The 23,441-nt window shown below is 41.4% G+C and overlaps 1 protein-coding gene across 2 annotated transcripts in view; it reads right to left on the bottom strand.

Annotated features, from left to right (window-relative positions):
- Positions 1–3,903: 3,903 nt before the first annotated feature.
- PPP1R16B (protein phosphatase 1 regulatory subunit 16B) overlaps positions 3,904–23,441 on the bottom strand; it is a 108,234-nt gene continuing 88,696 nt past the window's right edge. For both annotated transcript variants that reach the window (XM_069752338.1, XM_069752337.1), the window contains 6 exons: positions 22,436–22,560; positions 19,502–19,627; positions 18,626–18,701; positions 12,720–12,849; positions 9,189–9,339; positions 3,904–6,081 (listed from right to left, as the gene is read on the bottom strand). In XM_069752338.1, the coding sequence (XP_069608439.1) occupies positions 5,614–6,081; positions 9,189–9,339; positions 12,720–12,849; positions 18,626–18,701; positions 19,502–19,627; positions 22,436–22,560 (1,076 nt within the window). In that variant the 3' untranslated portion in view covers positions 3,904–5,613. The remainder of the gene's footprint in view (positions 6,082–9,188; positions 9,340–12,719; positions 12,850–18,625; positions 18,702–19,501; positions 19,628–22,435; positions 22,561–23,441) is intronic.

Raw genomic sequence — 23,441 nt, 5'->3', positions numbered from 1 at the left:
TAATTTCACTTTTTAAAAGTGTACACAATGGGGGAGATAATAAAAACTGTCTAATATTAAAGCTGGCTTTGTTGCAAATATCAACCAATCAACGCTCAGTTTTCACTTCTCTGGTTAAGCGAAAGCTGCACTCTGATTGGTTGTTATGTGCAGCCCAGCCAGTTTTGCTATTAGGCAGTCTTTTATTATCTCCCTAAGTTTTTTTATTATCTCCCACAATGGGTCGAAAGAAGCTTAAAATGGAAGAGAAATCCTGTGCCTTGACTCTGCTCGAGAAGGGGGATTCAGTGATTGCTGTAGCTAGAGATCTGGGAGTGTCAAGAGAAGCAATTTATCAGCTGAAGCGGTCGGCGGCATCATTGCCTCCTGGGATGGTACCGCAGAGGAAGTCAGGCTCTGGCGCGCCTAAGAAGACTTCACCAAGGACTGATAAGCTCCTGAAGCGTGAAGTGATGTCACATCCTTCTATAACTGCCGCTGAACTAAAAAACAAGTACCCTATGCTCCTCCAGAACATCACAACTGGGACAATTCGTCACCGCCTGCAGAAGGACCTGGGTCTACCAAGTTGCCGTGCCGCAAAGAAGCCCCTGCTCACAGCAGCAATGAAGAAGAAAAGGCTTGCCTTCTGTAAGAAATATCAAGATGGGACATCTGAAGAGTGGAAGAAAGTGATGTTTAGTGATGAGAGCACTTTCAGGCTGGTCAGGGGAGGCTCAAAGGTTGTGCGTAGTCCGAGTACCGTGTCACGGTATGACCCAAAATATACAGTACTATAGGAGGTGCTGAAGACACTGTGGGTAAACATGGACTCCACATACTTAGCCAGCCTTGCTGAATCCATGCCTAAACGACTGCAGATGGTGATAAGATGTAAGGGTGACATGACAAAATACTAATTATAATAAAATATCCACAATAAAACACTTGAATCCACTTGAATATTAAGATTTTGTGGTTTCATTGAACTTGTAAAGATTTTTTTTGCCGGCACTGTAGCTCCGCCTTCTTCTGCATGCGGCCTGCATGCAGCCTGCCTACCTACCTATCTTTAATATTAGGTACGCAGGTCATGCGGCTGTATGCGGATGCTTCCGCATGCGTCGTTTTGACGATGCGGAGAAAAAAAGGAATTGCTACCAGCTGTGTCCTACGCTGGTCGCCGCATCGTCAAAACGACGCATGCGGAAGCATCCGAATATAGCCGTACGACCTGCATACCTAATGTTAAAGATAGGTACGCAGGCCACATGCAGAAGTAGGCGGAGCTAGCGGCAGAGGTGCGGTCGAGGCCGGGGCTTCACAGTGGAAGTCCGCAGCCCTCCGCAGCTCCTCAAAACGCTAGTGTGAAACTAGCCTTAGTGTGGCACACACAGACACATGATACAAAGATTGAATTAACTTCTCCCCTTTTTATCTGGTTTCACGTGTGATTTTCATGTGGCCCAGACTTGTTACTTGCCACAGGTGAATTTGAACGAGTATCACATGTTTGAATCAAGGATGTTTACCCACAATTTTGGAAGGTTGACAACAATTTTGTCCTGGCAATTTGGGGGTTTTGTGTGAAATTATGGCCAATTTGCCTTTATTTCCTCAGCTCCTCATTTTTTTTGTGTTGTTCCAATGCACATAAAGGAAATAAACGTGTATAACAAAGCGTGTAATTGCAATCATTTTCTGATAGAAATGCTTAATTTTCTGGAACAATTTCAAGGGTGCCAACACTATCAGCCATGACTGTATATATACTGTATATATATATATATATATATATATATATATATACATATATATATATATATACATATACATTCTTATACAGAGAGTTGCATACAGGACAGGCGAAATGGTAATGTGCAGTGTACCACTTCTCCTGTCCTGTTGAAGGAGAGGTGGGATTAGGCCCTTGGGGAGAGTCAGTATTGATGAGTTTATTATTTTCTATGTTTGCAATCCTACGGGCAAATAAAATGAATCCAGGACAGCCAAGTTGAATGTTATTTGCTATCCTTGTGAAAAGTGTTGCAAATGCTGTGGGTTCTACTGCTGGGACCCCCTCAGAGATTTGCTGGCTAGAAGTCGCTACATAGTTAGTCAAATGCTTGCATAATGCGCATGAGCAGGGGTTACCATAGAAATAAGTAAGCGTCGGCGCAAATCTCTGATGTTGCCCAGGCTACTGCGCTTGCGCAATAGGGCAGGCGCTGTCTCATCTCTATGGGGATTCCGGGTCATGCGCACAAGCTACTTCCGGGACGCAAGGGGGATAATGTGTTGTGCTGCAGCTGTACTGAATTCTCTAATTTGTAAGTGTATATATACCCTATTGTCTGTTAGCTTACCACACTACTTTACCCCTGATGAAGTCACTGATGTGACGATACGCGTTGGGTGGGCTGCATGGGAGCCGGTTCCTGATTCTCCATTTCAATTTCTTCAGCTAAAATATACAGTGTGAGCATGTCCATTAGGAGCTTATTTTGGTGTATATATATATATTTTTTCCTGGTAAATCCTTTTGGCTCAATTGTGACTGTCTTTTGCTCAATGCCTGTATTGTTATGGCATTGAATCATTATTTGTGCATTTAGGATATATATATTTTTCTTCCTATCAGGATGATATAGAAATTGCACTCTGCACTTTTCGTGTCTATATTGGGTACCAATCTATAATAATAGGATTGCTATGTTCTGTTTATAGTTCGAATTGGATTTAACCATTGTGATATTGGGTATCATATGGCTTATGAGGAATTATGATAAGGGACCGGTCCCTTGTGTTCTATTCTATGTTTCCCCCTTCTGTTCTCTTGGGTATATTTCGTTATTTGTGGTTTTAAATGTTTTTAAATTCGAGTTGTGTGGTTAAAAGACATTGAATAAATATGTGTTACTTTTTTCTTGTTGATCCCTGCGTCTGTGCATGTCTCTTTTGCTTTTTTTTTGTATTGTCTATTTTTCGACATGCTGCAGGTTGAGCACATAGAGTATTGTTGTTGATGGTGACCTCTATCTTTAGTGTTTTGTGTGCACATAGCCTAAGGCACACTACAGCAAATGAAGACAGCACCATCCTGGATACACATAGCTCATATCCTACCTATATTACTGAGAGAGACACTCCCACAGGAGAAAAATGTAAAACATAGAAAAGGCTGCAAATTACATATCAGGATCTTCTAAAATGAATGATTGCAGTCTGTAACTTGCAATTTTAAAGTGAAATGTTGTTAGCTAAACGTAGCCACTAATATATATGTAGAAATCAATTTTTTCCATGTCTGTAGACTTTAAAGGGAATCTGTTAGCAGTTTTTTCCAGTACTATCCGAGAGCAGCATGATGTAGTGGCAGAGATCCTGATTCCAGGGATGTACCACTTTCTGGACTGCTTGGTGCAGTTTTAATAGAAAGCCTACTTTCTCTTTTGAAAATGGAGCAGTGCTCAGAGTACTGAGCTCTGCATATCCAAACCACACCCCTGATTAGCAATTTCTTGTGTACACTGTGAATTGTCAACAATCTGCCAATCAGTGGAGGGGGCAGGGTTAAACAGATTAGCTTGACTTGTCTGCACATTGCGCCTAGTCAGGCAGTGATGATCTCCTGCTGATAAAAAAAAAGTGATTATATTGAAACACAGCCTAATAAGTGTTACATCCTTGGAATCCGGCTGTTTTTCTCCAAATTATGCTGCTTTCAGAATGAATAGCAGACTTCATTTAAATGTGGAGTTTTCTACATCATGTAATTTACCCGTTATGTCTTGTAAGGCTTCATTCTTTTACTTGTTTCTCATTCTAATAACCACTGTATATAAAACATCTTTCTAGTTAATATTAAGTGCCCACGACTTGTGGTCAATTTAGACTTATTTTGAGAAGACACATAAGGCCTCCTTGTTAAAACCACCTTTATTACAAAAGCAAATGATGCAGGATTTATTAAATTTAACTTTAAAATGTTTTATTCTGAGAGTACAAACTGTATGTGGTTGTCATTCCTGAGACATGCTGCACTCCATACATCAGAGGTCTCCCAAACATTACATAACCACAACTCCCAGCACACCTTTCTGGCAGTTGTAGTTTTGGAACCGCTGGAGAACCACAGGTTAGAAGCCGCTACTGTTCATGATCACATCGACACGTGCAGTAGGACCCTGTGGCCACATATTTGCAGAATCATCAGGATCAGGTAGTCACTGGCACTGCCATTTTGAATCGCACATCTAAAGCTTTTACATGTCCACAATGCTTTCTGCGTATATCAATATTCAAATACAGAATTTCATTTTTGATATATACAACGTTCTATATACACCACTGCGCAATGTACAGAATTATGTAGCTCTATAAATATTCTTTAATTTGTACAAAACATTTACATATGATCCAAACCTCCCAACATTCACAATTTTGCCAGGACAATCCCGCAAGCCAGACTGAAGAAAGAGCGGAGTTTGGCAAAATCACGACCCAAAGTTGGTTTTGGGTGTGTATGTCCCATATTTGGCATTCTAACAGTCGGTAAGTACGTAGGATCAAGAATTAGAAAGGTTGTCCAGCACAGACATCGAAGGCATGATGCTTCTATACAACATTTATGTTCGACTGGTGGGAGTGCGTCTGTACTAAACTCCGCTTTTTACTACAACAAAGTAGTGGCAACATAACAACCAATAACTGGGCAGCTTTCATGTTACTAAAGCAGTTTAAGAAATGAAATCTATGCTCTGATTGGACATTAAGAAAGTTTTAATAAATGAGGCCCACCATGTCCTCTGTTGGCTAGGCTTTATCAGAAAAACCTTAAAAAATAAAAAATACTATTGGAGTCACCATGGCATGAAAAGTCACCACCGCTACTACATTCAGTCACAGCAGTGAGGCCCTCGCAGATTCGTGTGGAATTTGTACTGTCGGCCATATTGGTTGTCACATAGCTATCCCAGATATAGTAATAAATAACATAAAAAAAAATTAAAAAAAAAGTTTTTTAAAATCCTCCTGATGGATAAGAATTAAGGATTTATGGGAAGCAAAGGATCCATTGGCTGAATTCTGATAAAAGTTTGGATTTTTATTTCACATAATTAAAAACGGATTGTCCAGACAATTTAAAAAGAAGTGCCCATTCTGACCATAGCCCTTAGTCATAGAATGTGACTGTGAATTTTCCAGTGGCCAATGGATTTGAATCCTAGCTGTACCAGTGAGGAGCAACCTTTCATATACTACACGGTGAGGCTTATTTCAACTTTTTTTTGTACTTTTTTTTCTTAAGGATTTATTGTATATTAAGTGCTGATTTTTATTTTAAGGAGTAAAAAAATTCTAGCTGAGTCTATGTAAGGGCTTTACTATACTGTATATGTATATGTCTATAGACTCCCTGCAGGTAGGAATGACTCCATCTATGTACATGTCTATAATATCCTCTATGTACAGATCTACATAATTCTGCGTACACATACATGTAACTCAACATATGTACAGTTCAGGTATTTTTACATATATATTTACATAGATCTGAAGATATACTGTACACAACCCATGCTCTGCCAATAGCACAGATACAATCTTCTTTGGATACTGTAATTCCTGCAGTTATGACAACCGACAACAGCGCAATATTCTGCCTGCTTCTTGTTCTTCATCCTCAGCTGGAGACTTTAGCCGTAAAATTGGAGGGTCTCCACTGGTTGGTGTGTAGTATACAGGGGTCCCATTAGAGCACCATGGTGGGGTCCCAGGGTCGCTGGAGTAATCTATACTTCCAGATCCAAGCAACTCACTAGTACTCCGGGCGAGGTATCGCCCCTGCTTGGCTGCCATCCTCTGCCTTTTTAGCTCCGAAAGAGTAAGAGGTGCCTGGTCCAGGACTCCACTCCATATAGGACTTTGTGAATATGAGTGATTGCCGTTACCATTGCTTAGTGGGGTGGGTACTGGTGAATCAGTAATAGTTTGGGAACAATAGAAAGGAGGTAGTGGAGAGCAGTACCCATTCCGATATGGGGCTTCTGGAAAAGTTTCTGGAGATGACAGAACTGTGTTCAGATCCATAGAATCGTGCTGTAAAAAAAGATAAATACGATAAATTATTGACTTGTGCTGATGTCATCAATATCAGGTTTGTCTTCCCATCAGTCGCACCTCAGGGTTTTGCTTTAAAGACGATCAACATGCAAATTGTTAATTAATGTAAATGGTTATTCTCAAGTACTTCAATGGGTAGAATTGCAAAATACTTGTATAAACACGGACATTTAACATTTTTCTCTCATTAAAAATTCTCTTTGTTCTCCAGAATAGGGAGATTTTTAATTTTATTGTTTACTGCTTGTTGCCTAGGTTACACACCACCACTGCAGTCTATCAACTGATCTTCTAGGCTGCGCTTACAAGCTCTTTGTTATTCGTTGTTCGATCCTGCCAGCTTCAAAGACTTTGCACTTCTCTTTTGCTGAAGAGGCAACCCCCGTGCCACATCGGAGACTGCACAGTATGGGCCGGCACTGCAATAGTGCCGCTGGCCAAAGCTGTCAATCAATCAGGAGTGCACTGCCCCCTGGAAATCAGAATAGCCGGGATTCTGGGGAGCGGTGGACTCCAGAAACTAAATGATGATAACGCTTTAAATCAATGGGCTATTTATAATACCTATATGTTCATACATAACAGTTGATTTGGGCTCCCACTGGCACTAGGGCATAGGGAGACTACTGTCTCTGCTCCTCCTATAGCTACACCGGTTTATTATACAGGAAGGTGCAATATAGAGCAGGTCTGGATCTGACGTAGATAACTATCTGATTCTAACACCTCTATTTTGTAGTTAAAACGAGCCATATCCTTAAATTAGTATGTTGTCTACAATAACATGGCTCCCATTTTTCGTCATGTCATTTTAGATTTTCCTCTGTTACTGTACTGGCATAGAAGTCCAATTTACATCATACTGCTCTACTTGCTACAGTATATGATATCCTTTTGTTTTCTCCATGTTGCTGTACAGCAGATTCAGGTTATATAGTTTTTAACATCTAAATAAATGATTAGAAATGTTCTAGCTTATTTTGTGTCACTTTTTTGGTTGTGTAACGCAATATGTAAAATCCTAAGTACTAGAGATGAGAGAATTAATTCGCTGGAATTTGATCCAATTGCCAGAATTCTAGATGATTTTCCTGATTTGTAGACGTAGAGTGACATGATTTTCGTGGCATAACGTCACGCAGGAACGCGGTACTGGGGATGCCAGCACGTAGGAGGTGGTTTGCAGTGCTCCCGTTCAGCAGCAATGGAATACTGAAATGGCCAGGTTTGGTTATCGATTTGGTCAAATCTACTAAATACTCAAAAATGATTTTTAAAGTCATGAGCAAGCAAGACAATGTATGTGTAGTAATTGCCCATTGCTTAAAATGGTCGTCAGCTATTGGCTGAAACTTCATAAATTACATACATTTAGTAGTAATAATATTTGAAACCCTAAAAACTGGCTCAGTACTTACCACAGCACTGAAGAAGAAGTCTCCAGCTGCCAACATGTAAATATGTAGACCATGTCTTCCAAGATGACCAAGCACATGACTGCCTCCCTGGCTGTGATCTCTACTGTACAAGTGCTTTAAATATTCAACGGAAGAGCAAACACAAGCAACAGAATCTACTGTATCTGTGACTGTGGTGAGTGCTTATAATGCCTGAGCTTTAGGGGACACAAATATGGAATTGTTCATGTGGGTATTCATGAGACCACTGTAATCTTGGGAGCTATGGATGGAGCAGTCCATTAATACACTGTACTCTGGGGCAGCGGGAACATCTACGTGCGTTCTACAGCAAGCAATGAGATGGTTTAAAGATTCCTGTGCAAGTACACGTCAGTGTAACAGTATGATTATGTATTTCAGAATTCTCTGTAGAAAGGGAACAACTAATTTATCTATACAGTTGAGGTGCTAAATAAACTGCACCAAGCGACTGTGCTGAACATGTATGATCCGCGTTTTATACATTAGGAGAAGCTAAGCAGATTGATATATTGATTTGTGGGAAAAGATGCATTATAACTATAGACTATGTGCACACAGAGTATTTTTTAAGGGTACAAAACCACAAGTTTTTCAAGTGGAAACCACTTCAGGAAATGCTTTTGTCTTGAAAAGTTTTTGGAGATTTTCCTTTCACGAAGCATTTTTCAGTTGTTTTTTTTTTAATCCTGAAGTGTTCTTTTGCAGCCTTTTGATTTTGTGTCTTGTTTGAATATGTTTCTTTTAGGATCTGCTTCAAAAAAGTGACATGTACTTTATTTTTTTTCCACAAGGCATGTTTCAAAATTTCTTCATGAGTAAAAAAGCTAAAAAATATTAACTGCAAAGTGGATTTCCCATAGAAATTATAATAAGAGTTTTCCAAGCATTTTTTAGGTAATTTTTGACAATGATTTCAGAGCTCAAAAAAACTCCATGAGAACATCATGGTGTCATACCATAGTATATATTCCATTTGTTGGAATCAGATGTGTATATACTAGATGCGCGCTGTGAGTTCCCCAATAACTGGCCTAGTAGTGAAAACAGCAGCGGCCTCGTCCATCACTTGTTAGTCAATTGGGTAATTGACCTGACGATTGGAGGCAGCGACAAATTGTTCCTTGACATCCATGTGTTGGAATCAGATGTGTATATACTAGATGCGTGCTGTGAGTTCCCCAATAACTGGCCTAGTAGTGAAAACAGCAGCGGCCTCGTCCATCACTTGTTAGTCAATTGGGTAATTGACCTGACGATTGGAGGCAGCGACAAATTGTTCCTTGACAAATTGGTGGCAGCGGTGGGATCTACGTGACCTCTCAGGTGTTTCCTTGATGGTACAGTATATCTTTCAGAGTGTTCACGTTGCCACTAAGCAGGGTATTGAACTGTAGTGTCTCAGCCATAACACTGTTTACTTCCAGTCATTGGGAGACCTGCAAACAGCTGATCAGATGGAGTGGAGAGCGTTGGACCCCCACTGATCTGATATTGTGGGTTGTAAATATAAATAAAGTCCTATGTCCTGGACAACCTCATATATTGCAACTATTGTACATAGGTTTGTTGTATATTCCATCCGTTCCAGCAACTGGAGGAAACAAGTCATATAGTGTAAGGTTTTCAAAACTCGATATTTACCCTTTGCATGTCGGGACTGCCTTCTTCTTCATCTTGAGTCCCCTCGGCATCCCCAGCAGAGACGAGGCACTGCCACACCACAGCCTCCTTCTCATACTCCCGCCTGTACATATTTGTTCTCTCTGATAAGCTGGCACGTCGCACTACCTTCCTGAAAGATAAAAAACAATATTACTGCTGCAATGAAATGTGTATTATATTTGGTTGTGGTATTTGCAAAATGCGTAGACCGAATGCATAGATCTCGGCAATCTAAGTATCCAGTACGACATCATAATATTTTGAAAGGTTTGTCCTACCACGCTAGCCACGTCTCTTAAGGCAGGAACCACATATACATGCTAGATTGAAGGGCTGCTCCCCCCACTCTTTTAAACCCAAAGCCCTCATACATTTTGCAGACGTCATTCATTTTAATGTCTGATTTATGCTTCTAGTTTGTGTATGATAAATGTTATTAGTTGACGCTTTTCCAGTGATGACAGCTGATTAGCAGTGGTTAGAGATCAGACTATGGTATGCAATGTAAGCACAGTACCAGCGCAGGTACTGAGATGCCACTGAGAAGAGAAGACTCTACGTCATCTTCAGGACAGTACGGAGTTTGGGTGGTTTAATAACCTTCATTGTCAGCCAGTTATGAGGGCTCTTTAAATGAAGCGTGAGCAGGTCACATTTTGCTCCCATCTTTAGAAACACAGGCATTGCCAGCCTACAAGGGCCATCGTCAAGAGTTATGGTCAAATGTGTGTTTTCTAAAGGTCGCAAGCAGTAGGCCTTTCACCCTAATAGCCATGGAGAGCTGAGGAGTTTAGTTTGTTGCCTGGCATCCAAGGATTTAGGGTATGTTCACACGTTCAGGATTTCCATCCTTTTTTTTTCCTGACTGTTTTTTAAAAAACTGCAGCTCTTGGCAGAAAACGCAGGTCCTTTTTTTGGTCCTTTTTTGGTCCGTTTTTGATGCGTTTTTTGATGCGTTTTTTGATGCGTTTTTTTGATGCAGTTTTCTAGCCAGAGTCTGTGTGTTTTCTAGGAATTTTTTTAGGGTTAAAATGGCTGAAAATACCCTAACCCTACCCCTAACCCTAACCCTACCCCTAACCCTAACCCTACCCCTAACCCTACCCCTACCCCTATTCTAACCTTAGTGAAAAAAAAAAAAAAAAAAATTCTTTATTTTTTTTATTGTCCCTACCTATGGGGGTGACAAAGGGGGGGGGGTGTCATTTACTATTTTTTTATTTTGATCACTGAGATAGGTTATATCTCAGTGATCAAAATGCACTTTGGAACGAATCTGCCGGCCGGCAGATTCGGCGGGCGCACTGCGCATGCGCCCGCCATATCTGCCGGCCGGCAGATTCGGCGGGCGCACTGCGCATGCGCCCGCCATTTTGCAAGATGGCGGCGCCCAGGGAGAAGACGGCCGGACGGACACCGGGACGCCGGGTGAGTATAAGGGGGGGAGATTAGGGCACGGGGGGGGCATCAGAGCACTGGGGGGGGGCATCGGAGCACTGGGGGGGGGCATCGGAGCACGGGGGGGCGGGATCGGAGCACGGGGGGGGCAGCCACACTCCGCCCACGCACTTCCGCCCGCTCCCCGCACTTCCTGCTGCAGCGGTTCTGCACATCAAACCGCAGTAAAACCCGCAGATATATTTTTGATCTGCGGGTTTTACTGCGGTTTGGACCTCACAATGGAGGTCTATGGGTGCAGAACCGCTGCGGCTCCGGAAAAAGAATTGACATGCTCCTTCTTTTTTCCGGGAGCTATTCAGCGCGTCTTTTTTTTTACAATTTCCGGACCATGTGCACAGTGTGTCCTGTTTTCCATAGGGTACAGTGTACTGTACCCTGCATGGAAAACAGCCGCGGAACCGCAGCGGCAAAACCGCCGCGGTTCCGCGGTAAAAAACGCACTGTGTGAACATGGCCTTACAATGTATTGTGATGTGAATATTTATTAGCCTATGTAACCCAAGAGATGATGATCCTGTGAGTTAATCTTCCACCAAAATGTTGTAACATACACATTTGGCACAATTTACTAGTACATTTAGGAGTGGCGCAGTGGTTAGCACTGCAGCCTTGCAGCGCTGGAGTCCTGGGTTCAAACCCCACAAAGGACAACACCTGCAAAGAGTTTGTATGTTCTCTCCGTGTTTGTGTGGGTTTCCTCTGGGCACTCCGGTTTCCTCCCACATTCCAAAGACATACTGATAGGGAATTTAGATTGTGAGCCCCATCGGGGACAGTGATGATAGTATGTGCAAAAATGTAAAGCGCTGCGGAATATGTTAGCGCTATATAAAAATAAAGATTATTATTATTACATAGTTTAGATTAAGACTCAAGACTGGAATATGAAACAACAGTCTGCGCCGTTTATTATAACAACATAACTTTAGGGTGGTCGAACTCTCTACATCTTGTTGCATACATCCAAAACTTCTGCTCCCATGATATCCAATGGCCCACCATTTGTTTCAAATATATGGAATTGGGCATCATGGCGGGTAGAATTTAGGACGCACATAACAAGATGCAATGTGTGTGCTCACCTTAAGACCTTGTTCACACTGTCTTTTTGCAGTGCATTTGGAGGTCCCAGCTGTATCCCCTTAAAACAAGATTCATACAGACCCCCTTAAGGACATAATAATGACATAAAAGGGAGATTCAGAGGAAACCTATGAACGCACTGCAGTTACGCAGTATGTAAAGAGCCATTGGGGTGAAAATAATTAGAAGATTGAATGGAGCTTTTAAGACTCAGACCTTCACCTATGAGATGTTGCTTCCTTGCATAGCAAATTATTATGAAAGCATAGATTCGAACCTTAGCTTACCATAGCATTGTGCTGAAGAAAAGAGTCTTATGGAGATTTCGTTAGTATAACATAGTACTTAAAGGAAACCTGTTATGTCAAAAAACGCTATTAACCTGCAGATATGGGGTCAATCTGCAGGTTAATAGCGTTCTAAAGATGTGTAGCCACCGCACTGAAAGCCTGACTGCTGGGAACAAAATGAACTTTAGTCCTCCTGGAATAAGCACATAACTTAAATGGTTATTCCCAACTTAGATATCTATGGCATATCCGCAGAATATGCCATAAAGGTCTCTGAAGGTGCAAGATTCAGACCAGTATCTATACCCACCGGTGTCACATATGCATTTTGTCACCTGATCCCTCACTTCTCCAGAACATTCGATAGTAATAAAAGTAGATGTGATTGACTAAATATTTGATTATACAGGTGAAAGACTGTTCTGGTATCATTCAGCAGGCAATTATTCATTTGCCCTTTGGAGATGAATAACTAAAGTAGGAGTTTTTTGTTATACAAAGCACATGGCGGTCATGGCGGGACTGAGGGTGATTATATCTCTGGTGGGCTATGTGAGAGTTAGAAACTAAGGAAGGATTGTATTCAGGGGTAGGGTTTATGAAGGGTGGTAGGTAGGGCAAGCAATTGGTGAAGTATGCTTTAAATGTAATAACCAAGCACCACTTTCTTACTGACCCGTGACTCCCAGTGCTGGAGCTCCTGCGGCTCAGAGAAGACTTGTTTTTCTGCTGAGATTTCATTATGAGGTCGTGCTTGTGCTTCAGCTCTAGGAGCAAAGAGCGGAGGTCCTCATCCTCACATAGATCTGGGGACAAAGTGTAAAACATACAGGAAGTCACAGTACAACCTCAGAAACCTTTCCTTCCAGACAAGTCATGGACATGACTAGTCCTCTCCATCTAATCTTGAAAATGGAGGGCCGCTTGATAAGGAAGCCTTATAAGAGCAAAGTGGTGAGAAACTAATTAGCACGCTACCTCATTAGTCATTTTTGCACAGTTGCAGGTCAATAAATTGCATATTCATCACTACTGCTTCTCCCACATAAGCATATAATGGATGATCCAGTTCTGATACATCTTCATAAAAGACCACACAGGGGTAAAAGATAAGAAACAGTAAACATGATAAAACTGGATCAAACAAACCACATCACCTCATATGTGTCACGGGGGTACCACATCAGAGAGGGGCCAGAATACTGTAGTGCCTGATTTCATGCACTCTTAGACTTGTTAGAACTACTTCACCATTGTATAAAACAGGAGGTTTTTCCTTCTTAGCATTGCGATGGTTAATTGTTGTGAATTCTACTTTTGGGCTCCTTCCGGTGGTTGTAGGTGGTAATGCAGTTGTCTCTGGGCTGCAGTCCTGGACAGGTGTATCTGCTGATTGCAGTTCTGACTGGAGTATTTAGGTTTGCAGGACTCATTAGTCCTTTCCAGTTGTCAATGTTTCTTGGGAAGTATTGGATCTCTGTCTGGCTTCTCCTGCTTAGCTACCAATTCAGCAAAGATAAGTGTCTGTTTCTTTTTCTATCGCACACAAGCTGTGTGCTTGTTTTTTGATTGTTTTCCTGCTTTGAGTTTAGTTGTCTCTGGAGTTGCAGAAATACGTTCCACGTCTTTAGTTAGATGGAGGAATTTTTGTATAATCTGCTGTGGATATTTTTGGAAGGGTTTTAATACTGACCGCACAGGACTTTGTTCTATCCTTTCCTATTTTAGCTAGAGCGGCCTCTTGTGCTAAATCCTGTTTTCTGACTGTGTGTGTCTTTCCTCTCCTACTCACAGCCAATATTTGTGGGGGGCTGCCTATCCTTTGGGGTTCTGCTCTGAGGCAAGATAGTATTCCTATTTCCATCTTTAGGGGTACTTAGTCCTCCGGCTGTGACGAGGTGTCTAGGGCTTGTTACGTACACCCCACGGCTACTTCTAGTTGCGGTGCTAAGATCAGGATTTGCGGTCAGTATAGTTACCACCTACTCCAGTGAAAGTTTTCATGCTGCTCCAAGGTCACCGGATCATAACAGTTAATCTGTTCAGTTGCAGCTCCTGAAGCTTTCCTACTTGGATTGTTTCAGCTGTTCAGTGTTGGCCTCTCCCCTCCGCTATATATGATGGCCTCTGGCACTTAGAGATTGCCAGTGTAACTTCTTACTGCCTGGTTCTGGAGATGGAGGTGTAGTTCGTGGTTGAAGATTATTCAGGAGATTGTTGCCTGCAGTTTCGTCTGTTAGCACATCCTCATTCTCTCCTATTTGTTTTCTTCTTTCTTTAACTCACCTGTGTCACACTCTGTTGTGTGGTGTGTGTATTTTGTATGGTTGGTATTTTCAATTATCCCTGTCCTTCTTCCCTTGTCTGGTTAGTGTGTTCCTATACACTTCAGCTTCCCCCTAACCTGGGTGAGGGAGGGGACAGATCAGGGAAGATTTGGGAGCATAGTAAGGCATGAGAACCCGGCATCTCCACCTTCAGGAGTAATCCGGGGGACATGGATAGACCAGGGCGCCCCTAGTTCTAGGGATCTGGTAAGCGCCCAAACTCCCAAAACCTTCATGACACCTTTGTGACATTAAAACTGGCCCATACCTTTTTGTTCCATTATGGATCCGGTGGCTGCTCTGGCAGGGCAACTACAGCAACTCAGCTTGGTGGTGTATAGTAAATCATATAAAATGTATGCCCATGAAACAAGTATTGAAAAATATGAAATTTTATTAATCATAGCAAGATAAAAGACCGTGTTGACTTCGAGTCCTATGACTGGACCGCCCTCCTTGACGCGGTCCTGGGATGCACTCTTACTGATTGGTTGACGTGACGTGCACCACTATGGATTGAAATTAGGTTACGAGTCTAATAGATTCCATTGGGCGGTCTAGCTCGGGAGTATAAATAATCAGGAGGACAGATTGCTTCTTTATGATTGGGATTACTGATGGGCGTAAACGATGCTAATGGTTTTAATCATGATGACCCTACCATAGACATACTAATGGTTGCTCCACCTTAAAATGGTTAATTATAAATCTGATGTGGGTCTAAAAGCTGATTGGCCATGTTATACTATAAGTGGTTGCCTGTGTTGGTGTAACGCCACCCCCGGAAGAAGGCTAAATGCCAAAACGTACGTAAGGTTCTGGGTTGACTCCACGTCTCACTACAGGTAACAGCATGCCTTCAATTATGTTCTTTTGTTCATGACTCTATGTGTTAACAACTGCTTGATGATTTTCATACGGTGTTTCTTTCATTTAAAATGTTAATCTATATAGCTGGGGTTGTTGCATATAACTTACATGACCTCCTCCCCTGATCTCCCCAAATACTTAAGTTATTTGTTAGCTGTTGTAGCTGACACTATGCATTTCTATGCCTATATTTAATATCTGTGGAACTGTGGCGCCACCTTGTGGTCTAGCACTTTATTTATATATATATAAATAAATTTATATATATATATAATCTAATATATAATTGCCTAGAATACTACTTCCTGCAATTTGTGCCAACTTCCTGTCCGGAGCTAATGTCCGGAGCTAATGTCCGGAGCTAATGTCCGGAGATAAGTGACGTCAACAGTGTCCAGTGTCTGATTGGTTGCCGCCTGCTGCGAGCGACCAATCAGAAACGTGCCGTACTGTGACACACTCCGCCCGCCATTTTGGTGTGATTTTTGAATTTTTACCTCACAGCAAGTTTCTACTGCGTGGAGGCGGGCCCAGTGACGTTGCTCTTCAAGCTCCTGCCGAATTTCGTCAAAAAAATGATAATACCATTTACCAAAACTATATATATTTAGTTGTGAAGTGGTTCAGTGACATTTTCACACCAATTTTGAACTTTTGTTTGGTGTTTTCTCCATATACTGCCTATTATTTAGTTCTTTCTTACTATTATTTATTAATTGTATTATTCTTACATTTGAATAAATAAAGTATATATGGATTCTAGACTCCCGATTCTTTAGAATCGGGCTGCCATCTAGTATATATATATATATATATATATATATATATATATATACATACAGTATATTTCTTATATCAACTCTGTGTTTTGTATTGTTATGATTAATAAAATTGAATATTTTCATTCATATTTAATTCATTACTTGGTTCTTGCGTACACTTTTTATGATTTATGATTCTGCTTGTACTGAGCCTATTACTTTGTCCTTGCAGAAAATTTAGTCTAGATCGCAATTGAATAGGTATTTTTAATGTGTTTGTGGACATATTTGCTAATCAGCCTGTAGGTGACAGACATACGCACCGTCATTTTGCAGCTTCCAAACACATCAGGTTTAGGGCCTTTGGCTCTTGGTGGAGTCCAAGATCACTCTACCGGGTAGGTTTTCGGGGGTAAGGATAAGTTTGTTGTTTTCAGGGAGGCCTGTAAACTCTATTTTAAACTACCCCAGTCCTCAGGTACCAAGGAGCAACGGATGGAGATAGTAATTTCTCCCCTTCAAGATGACTCCCAAGCCTCGTCATTTTCTTTCCCATCTGACTCTCATATACATATATATATACGAATCCGATGACCCTGGCTGCGTCTCTCTGGCCGAGTCTACACTTCATCAGTTTCATCAGGGAAACTGGCCAGCAGAGGAATATTGTTCTGAGTGCCCTAGATTGTCCACGGATACTAAGTGGAATGACCCCATGCTCCATAACCAGTTCTGTCAGGGGCTTTCTGTGAGGCTAATCCCCTGTCTAGATTTCCACGAACTTTACAGGATCACATTCCAAATCTCTTTAACCAGATCATCGGGGCAAAATGGTTTTCTAAACTGGATCTCAAGGGGGGCATATAATCTCTTTCAAATTAAGGAAGGGGATGAGTGGAATACAGCCTTCAATACACCTTAGAGACACTAACGCAGATAACGCATGTGCCTCCCTGAAGAGAAACACATTTTCTTACTTTTTTCCCCACATATCTACCTTTGTTAGTGGTAACATTGTGTTATTGTTAAATAGAATCTATATATTAGGAATGTACTCCATTTTTAGAGAATTCATCCTTCCCCTATTGTACTATAATTTTTTTATTTATTCTTTTCTTCCCCTAACAGTATATCAATTGCTGTATTTGGAGCCATATTTTAATATACTGTATTTTGATTCATAGGATTAATGTAAAAATGAAATCTCCTTTCTTACTTGATATTCATAAAAGCGTCTCCACACCCATATTTTAAATGTTTTTATATGTTAATAATAAAGCTATTAAACACGATGACACCAAAATGTTTAATTTTTACTTTATTTTTTTAACATACAAAAGGGTGAATGATTTCAACTTTTATATACTTTTTTTACATTATTTGTTTTTTTATTTTAACTTTATTTTTTATTACTTGAACCTGTGGTCACTTGACCGCTACTAGTGGAAGGCCGGGATCCCATTAGCTTATGGCATCTAATGATTCTCTCATGGGATATGCTAATGACACACGGCTCTTGCTCTGCTGCGAGCGGAAGTTGAGTGTCAGTGCTCTGTGCTCTCATCCTCTAGCATGAGGGGATCAGGGCACAGCTGTGGAGGAGACAGAGAAAGTAATTTCTCCTTCTCCTCTGCTGCCAGTGTCGGTGGGAATCTCAATATCCGAGTGCAGTGCAATGTTTCACACGCACCCATAGACTTATATGGGCACGTGCGCTCCTCTTGGGTGCAATCGCAGCATGCTGGCGAATTAGCATGAGAAAATAATCGCAGCTGCAAGCTACTACATAGAGAAACATTGGGGAGAGTGCAATCCGATTTTTTTTATCGGATTGTCGTAGTCTGAGTGCATAACTGACGTTCTCCTTGGAGTTTAATAGAGGATTGAGCAAGTCTCTGACTGCCATGGTAACCCATCGTAAATAGTGGCATACAAGTTATTTAAATGCCCTTGTCAGTGTCTGACAGCAGCATTTAAATGGTTAAACAGCAGTGACTGGAGATAGCTCCAGTCACTGCTGTTACAGGCATATGCTGCCTGTATAACACAGCCAGCATCTGTCCGACATCAAGCGGGCTGAGCACCTGAGCCCATGCCATATAGCCCGTAAATGACCTGTGACTAAAATGTATGAAACAGATTGTAAAGGGCTTAGGCTACGTTCACACTAGCGTTGCGCCACCCTGCGTCGGCGACGCAACGCGCGACGCACGGAAAAACGCGCGCGTTTTGCGACGCGTGCGTCATTTTTTGACCAAAATCGGACGCACAGAAAATGCAACTTGTTGCATTTTCTTGCGTCCGACGCTAGCGTCGGAAACGACGCAAGTGTCGAAAAACGCCACACAAAAAACGCACGCGTCCCCTATGTTAAACATAGGGGCGCGTCGCCGCTGCGTCGCCGCTGCGTCGCCGGCGCAACAGCGACGCACATTGGCGGAACGCCAATGTGAACGTAGACTTAAAGGGAACAAGCTGCCAAACAGATTAGGCCACAACTATGCAATTTACATACGTCCAGACACATTCTGACTAGATGCTAGCAGGTTTACCAAGCAAGAAAGAGCGACATAACATTTCTATGTATTGAAGATTGACCTCACTACATGATGCATGCAACTCACCAAGAGGAGTTTCATCCAAGGAAGTCTTACTGCTCAAGCTGGCACCGTGTGACACTAAAATCTCTGCTACATAAATCTGCAAAGCAATTAGAAAGGACTCACTAAAATCATAAAATCAGCAGATCATTATAGGAATTTGCTCTCCTTAGCAAATCATTTCCCCCTCAGTTGCCCAACGTTCTGGATCACTGACTATAGTTAAGAGCAGTCCAAGATCTACTGTCTCTTCTGTCATTGGAAAGTAAAAGGCAGAAAGTCCAATAATATTTCATTGGTATATTACAAATAATGGGATCCAAAATGACGCATCTTTTTACTAAGGATGTAGCTGCACCGACGTAAGGAAGCAGGTAGCAATGCCTAAAGAGAAGGGTTGGAAGTGGAAGTTAATCTGAAGGTGTATGATGATCAGCACATAAGGTGACCTAGTGCAGCTTTGTTATCTCCAGAGGCCTAATGAAGACTTGTACTAGCCGCAATATGGCCATCTCCTATGGCGATCTGAAAGTGCCACACTTTAAGGTAGAGTAGAACACAGTGATACATCCCACCAGTCTCTAACACTAGAAAATAGATTTGATGTAATGGGAAGGGGTTAGGTTGGTTTTAAGAAGTCTTTCTCTTATTATGATTCATAATTTATTTGTCTATTTCTTTCACTCCCATAAACTTTGAATAGAGCAGCACCACACTTTTACAATAATTGCTGCTCCATTTAATCAGGGAATAAGGGACACAGTTGCCACTAACCATGGTATCCCAACTATAGGACCCAGAGTGATCAAAAACATTATCTATTTTGTGCATTCTTCAGACAATCCCTTTAAGCCAATAAATGGAAACCTTTGTATATGTTATAGTTGATACAATCCTTACCTGTCCCCAAAAAGCTGCGGCATGAAGGGGTTCCCACATATCAGGATCTTTGACTTCCACAAAAGCCCCATTTTCAAGTAATGTCTCTGCAACTTCTGCAAAACCCCTGGAGGCTGCAACATGGAGCTGTGGCAACAGAGAACACAAGATAAGCGTATATTCATCTACAATATCCAACGTAAATTATCTTCTACCATTACACTGTTGATACCATGATAGCGCACAGACTTATTTGGTCCTGGTGAATATATCTGGTCTTACTAATTCTGAAAAACACCCTTGAAGACACATGAAGATCCAGATGAGTTCAACAATTGGCAAGAAACCAATATATTGTACCCATGCATTGGTAGATCCAATAGGCATCAGGCCTTAAATAAACTGGACTGTAAGTTATATTTAATATTCCTCCGTCCCAACATATGATGTGTAACTTCCATCTATAAGCAGGTGGCAACCTAGAACACGCACTGAAAGAGGACCTGTCAGGAGGTCACCAATGGTCAGTCTCTACTCTTATTTTAGTCTCAGTGCTCCACTGAGTATTCTATTCTTTTTAGAAAATTTGCCATATGGTTCCATAGATGAACCTTTTATGGGCCATTAACTAAAACAAGAATATCGTGGGGAGCATCAGAAACACAATAAGAACAAAAACTGTCCATTTTTGTCTTGGCTTTTATTTATATCAGGAGCCAAAACTCTGTCTTGGATTTGTCATACAATGAATATCAATATCACCCTATTGGCCCCAATGACTTACAACAAGAATAACGCTGCATGCTACCTCATTAGAGGTCCACTATTTGGACAAACCCTTCTTCAATGTTATAATCCCCCATGAAATATTAAAAAACGCATAGTTTTGAACCTGAACCCTTCCAGCGACTTTAGCGCTGTGTCTGCCGGCATTCATGTTACATTGTTACATCATGAGACTGCTGTAGTTCATCAGAGGCCACTAATAGATTGTAGAATTCCTTCTGGGGCAAATGTGAAGGGCAGCAGCCCATCAGCTGCCACTGATCGGCTGCAGCGTTCATGTCATATAACAATGTCACATGAGTGCCGGCAGACACAGAGTAGACATCATTGGAATGGCAGGTGTACGTTTTTTCTCTTACTTTAACATTAAGGATTATAGCAACTTTTAATAGTAAGAAAAGTGTAGCATGCAGCACTACTCTTCTAGTGGACACCCCCTTTAACTACAACAGAATGGCTAAGAAATATAAAATGTTGTAATATATACTGATTTTTGAAATATTTGATAAGAGTACGTTCACATGGATTTTTTGATTAGAATTTTTCCAATATACTGAGCTATAGGAATGTTAACACCTTAAACTAACATCGGCCAAACCAGCCAATATCATTGGACTCGGTCGACATTCTTAAGAGTATGGCAGCTTCCCGACTCTCCCCTGACAAATGATGATGGGGATGGGGATTTTGAATGCCGAATCTGTTTCTTCATGGCGAGTTAAGCCAATGACAGCGGAGCCAGGCAGTGGATCTCTCATGGAGAACACAGGAGTCTTAGTCACAGGAGAGATGTGTTAGCCAATCTATAGTTCAGCCCGACAGTTATCTATCGTTTATGGGGCCCCTAACAATGATAAAGTGAAATGGGCTTCAAGGTGGCAATTGTACCCAGAACCTGGGGCCTGAGGAGGGCTCAAAGACCCTCTTTCATGTACAGTAAGAAGACACCAGTATTATAAATATCACATTATAGTAAGTGGCTGTATCTACAATTTTTGCATTTGGACCAAGTTTTGCCTCAATATGTGAAGATAAGACAAATACGCAGTTTAGTCGTATATACAGCTCTGGCAAAAATTAAGAGACCACCACATCAAAACCCTGTCATGGGCAGCCCAATCTCCAGACCTGAACCCCATTGAAAACCTCTGGAATGTAATGAAGAGAATGTTGGATAGTCACAAGCCATCAAACAAAGAAGAACTGCTTACATTTTTGCGACAGAAGCAGTGTGAAAGACTGGTGTAAAGCATGCCAAGACGCGTGAAAGCTGTGATTAAAAATCATGGTTATTCCACGAAATATTGATTTCTGGACTCTTCCTGAGTTAAAACATTAGTATTGTTGTTTCTAAATGATGATGAACTTATTTTCTTTGCATTATTTGCGGTCTGAAAGCCCTGTTTTTTAAAACATTTTGACCATTTGTCCTTTTAAAAAAAAAAAACAACATTTATTGCTTGGAACTTCGGAGACATGTCGTCAGAAGTTTATAGAATAAAAGAACAATTTACATTTTACTCAAAAATATACCTATAAAGAGAAAAATCAGACAAACTGAACATTTTGCAGTGGTCTCTTAATTTTTGTCAGAACTCTGAGTTTTTAACCGAGTTGCTTAAACAGGCTGCAGTTTTTTTACACTGAGCCCACCAACTTTAAATGCATGGAGGGGCTTCAGGGGAGGATTATGGTCAACCACAGCCCGTCAGACTTACTATATTAATGCTAGAAATAATAAATTAAAGCCGGAATCTACTCTAGGCTTTCTGTTTGGGGACGCGGACAATACAAAATGCCAACACTTTCCCAACTAGGCCAGGATCACATGTTCAGTGTTTGGGTAGTATTTTACCTCAGTATTTGTAAGCCAAAACCAGGTGAGTAACAGTCAGAGGAAAAGTATAATAGAAACATATGCACCACTTCTGCATTTATCACCCACTCCTGGTTTTGTCTTACAGATACTGAGGTAAAATACTGACCAAATACTGCTAGTGTGAATGTGGCTTTCGGAAATTGCTAATTACAGCACAGTCTACATTATAATATCTGTATAACATGAAGCGTGTAATGGGTGATTCTGGTTACAACAGGTGATCGCCTGTAGAGGACTTGAATACATAACTGTTAGTGGGGAAAGTAACACGACTGCACTATTTATCTCACCAGAGTAGCCCCCTGGCTGTCTGTTCTGTTCAGGTCCTGTCCGGCTGCTACCAGCGCTCTGACATCACTCAGCATGTGACGCTCCGGGGCCTGCCGAGCCTCGTTAACCATTTCTTGTGTGATACCTAGAAAGCAGTGAATGTAGGAAGACAAGGTACAATCTCAGTGACATTAACACAGAAGCCAATGATATGTTCTCATATTAACCACCCCAGTGTCACAAGGGATTAGCAGTTTGAAGGAATTAAAAAAAAGCTTGATTTTGCCTCTAATAATAATAATAATAATTTTATTTCTATAGTGCAAACATTCTGCTGCACTTTACATTTTAGAGGCGACTTGTACAGACAATAAAGACATTACAGAATAAACGTAACTCAAACACCAAGGGGAGTGAGGGCCCTGCTAACATGGATACAATCTATGAGGAAAAAGAAGGAAAAAGTGCTTGTATTGTACGGTGCAATCATCAATACAATAAATAGGGTGTTCACGTAACGCTGCAAGACCAGTCATCAGTCAGTATGCGTACAGTACAGCCACAGAGGACTAGTGAACGCATGGAAGGTGTGTGAACAGATGCTGAGAGGGTCGTGACTTTGAAGAAGTGTAAAAAAATGCATTTTTAGGCCAGTCTTTTACAAGTCTTAAAGACGGGAGTGGGAGGCTTGGATTATTGTGGATGTTAGTTTTAGGTCATTAACAGAACGAAGGGTACGGGAAGGGTGGTAGACTGAGATGAGGGAAGAGATATAGGGTGGTGCTGAAGCGTGCAGCTTTTGTGGATGAGAAAGATAAGTTTATTTTGGACTCTGTAGCAGATGGGCAACCAGTGTAATGACAGGCACAGGGTAGGGGCATCGGTGTAGCAGTTGGAAAGGAATACGATCCTGGCTGCTGCATTCAGGACAGATTGGAGAGGTTAGTAAAGGTACCTTCACATTTAGCGACGCTGCAGCGATCTAGACAACGATCCCGATCGCTGCAGCGTCGCTGTTTGGTCGCT

This window comes from Ranitomeya imitator, chromosome 2 (genome assembly GCF_032444005.1).
Source record: "Ranitomeya imitator isolate aRanImi1 chromosome 2, aRanImi1.pri, whole genome shotgun sequence".
In the NCBI taxonomy this organism is placed as follows: Eukaryota; Metazoa; Chordata; class Amphibia; order Anura; family Dendrobatidae; genus Ranitomeya; species Ranitomeya imitator.
The sequence above is the reverse complement of the archived record's forward strand: the minus strand, read 5'-3'. Positions and strand labels throughout refer to the sequence as shown.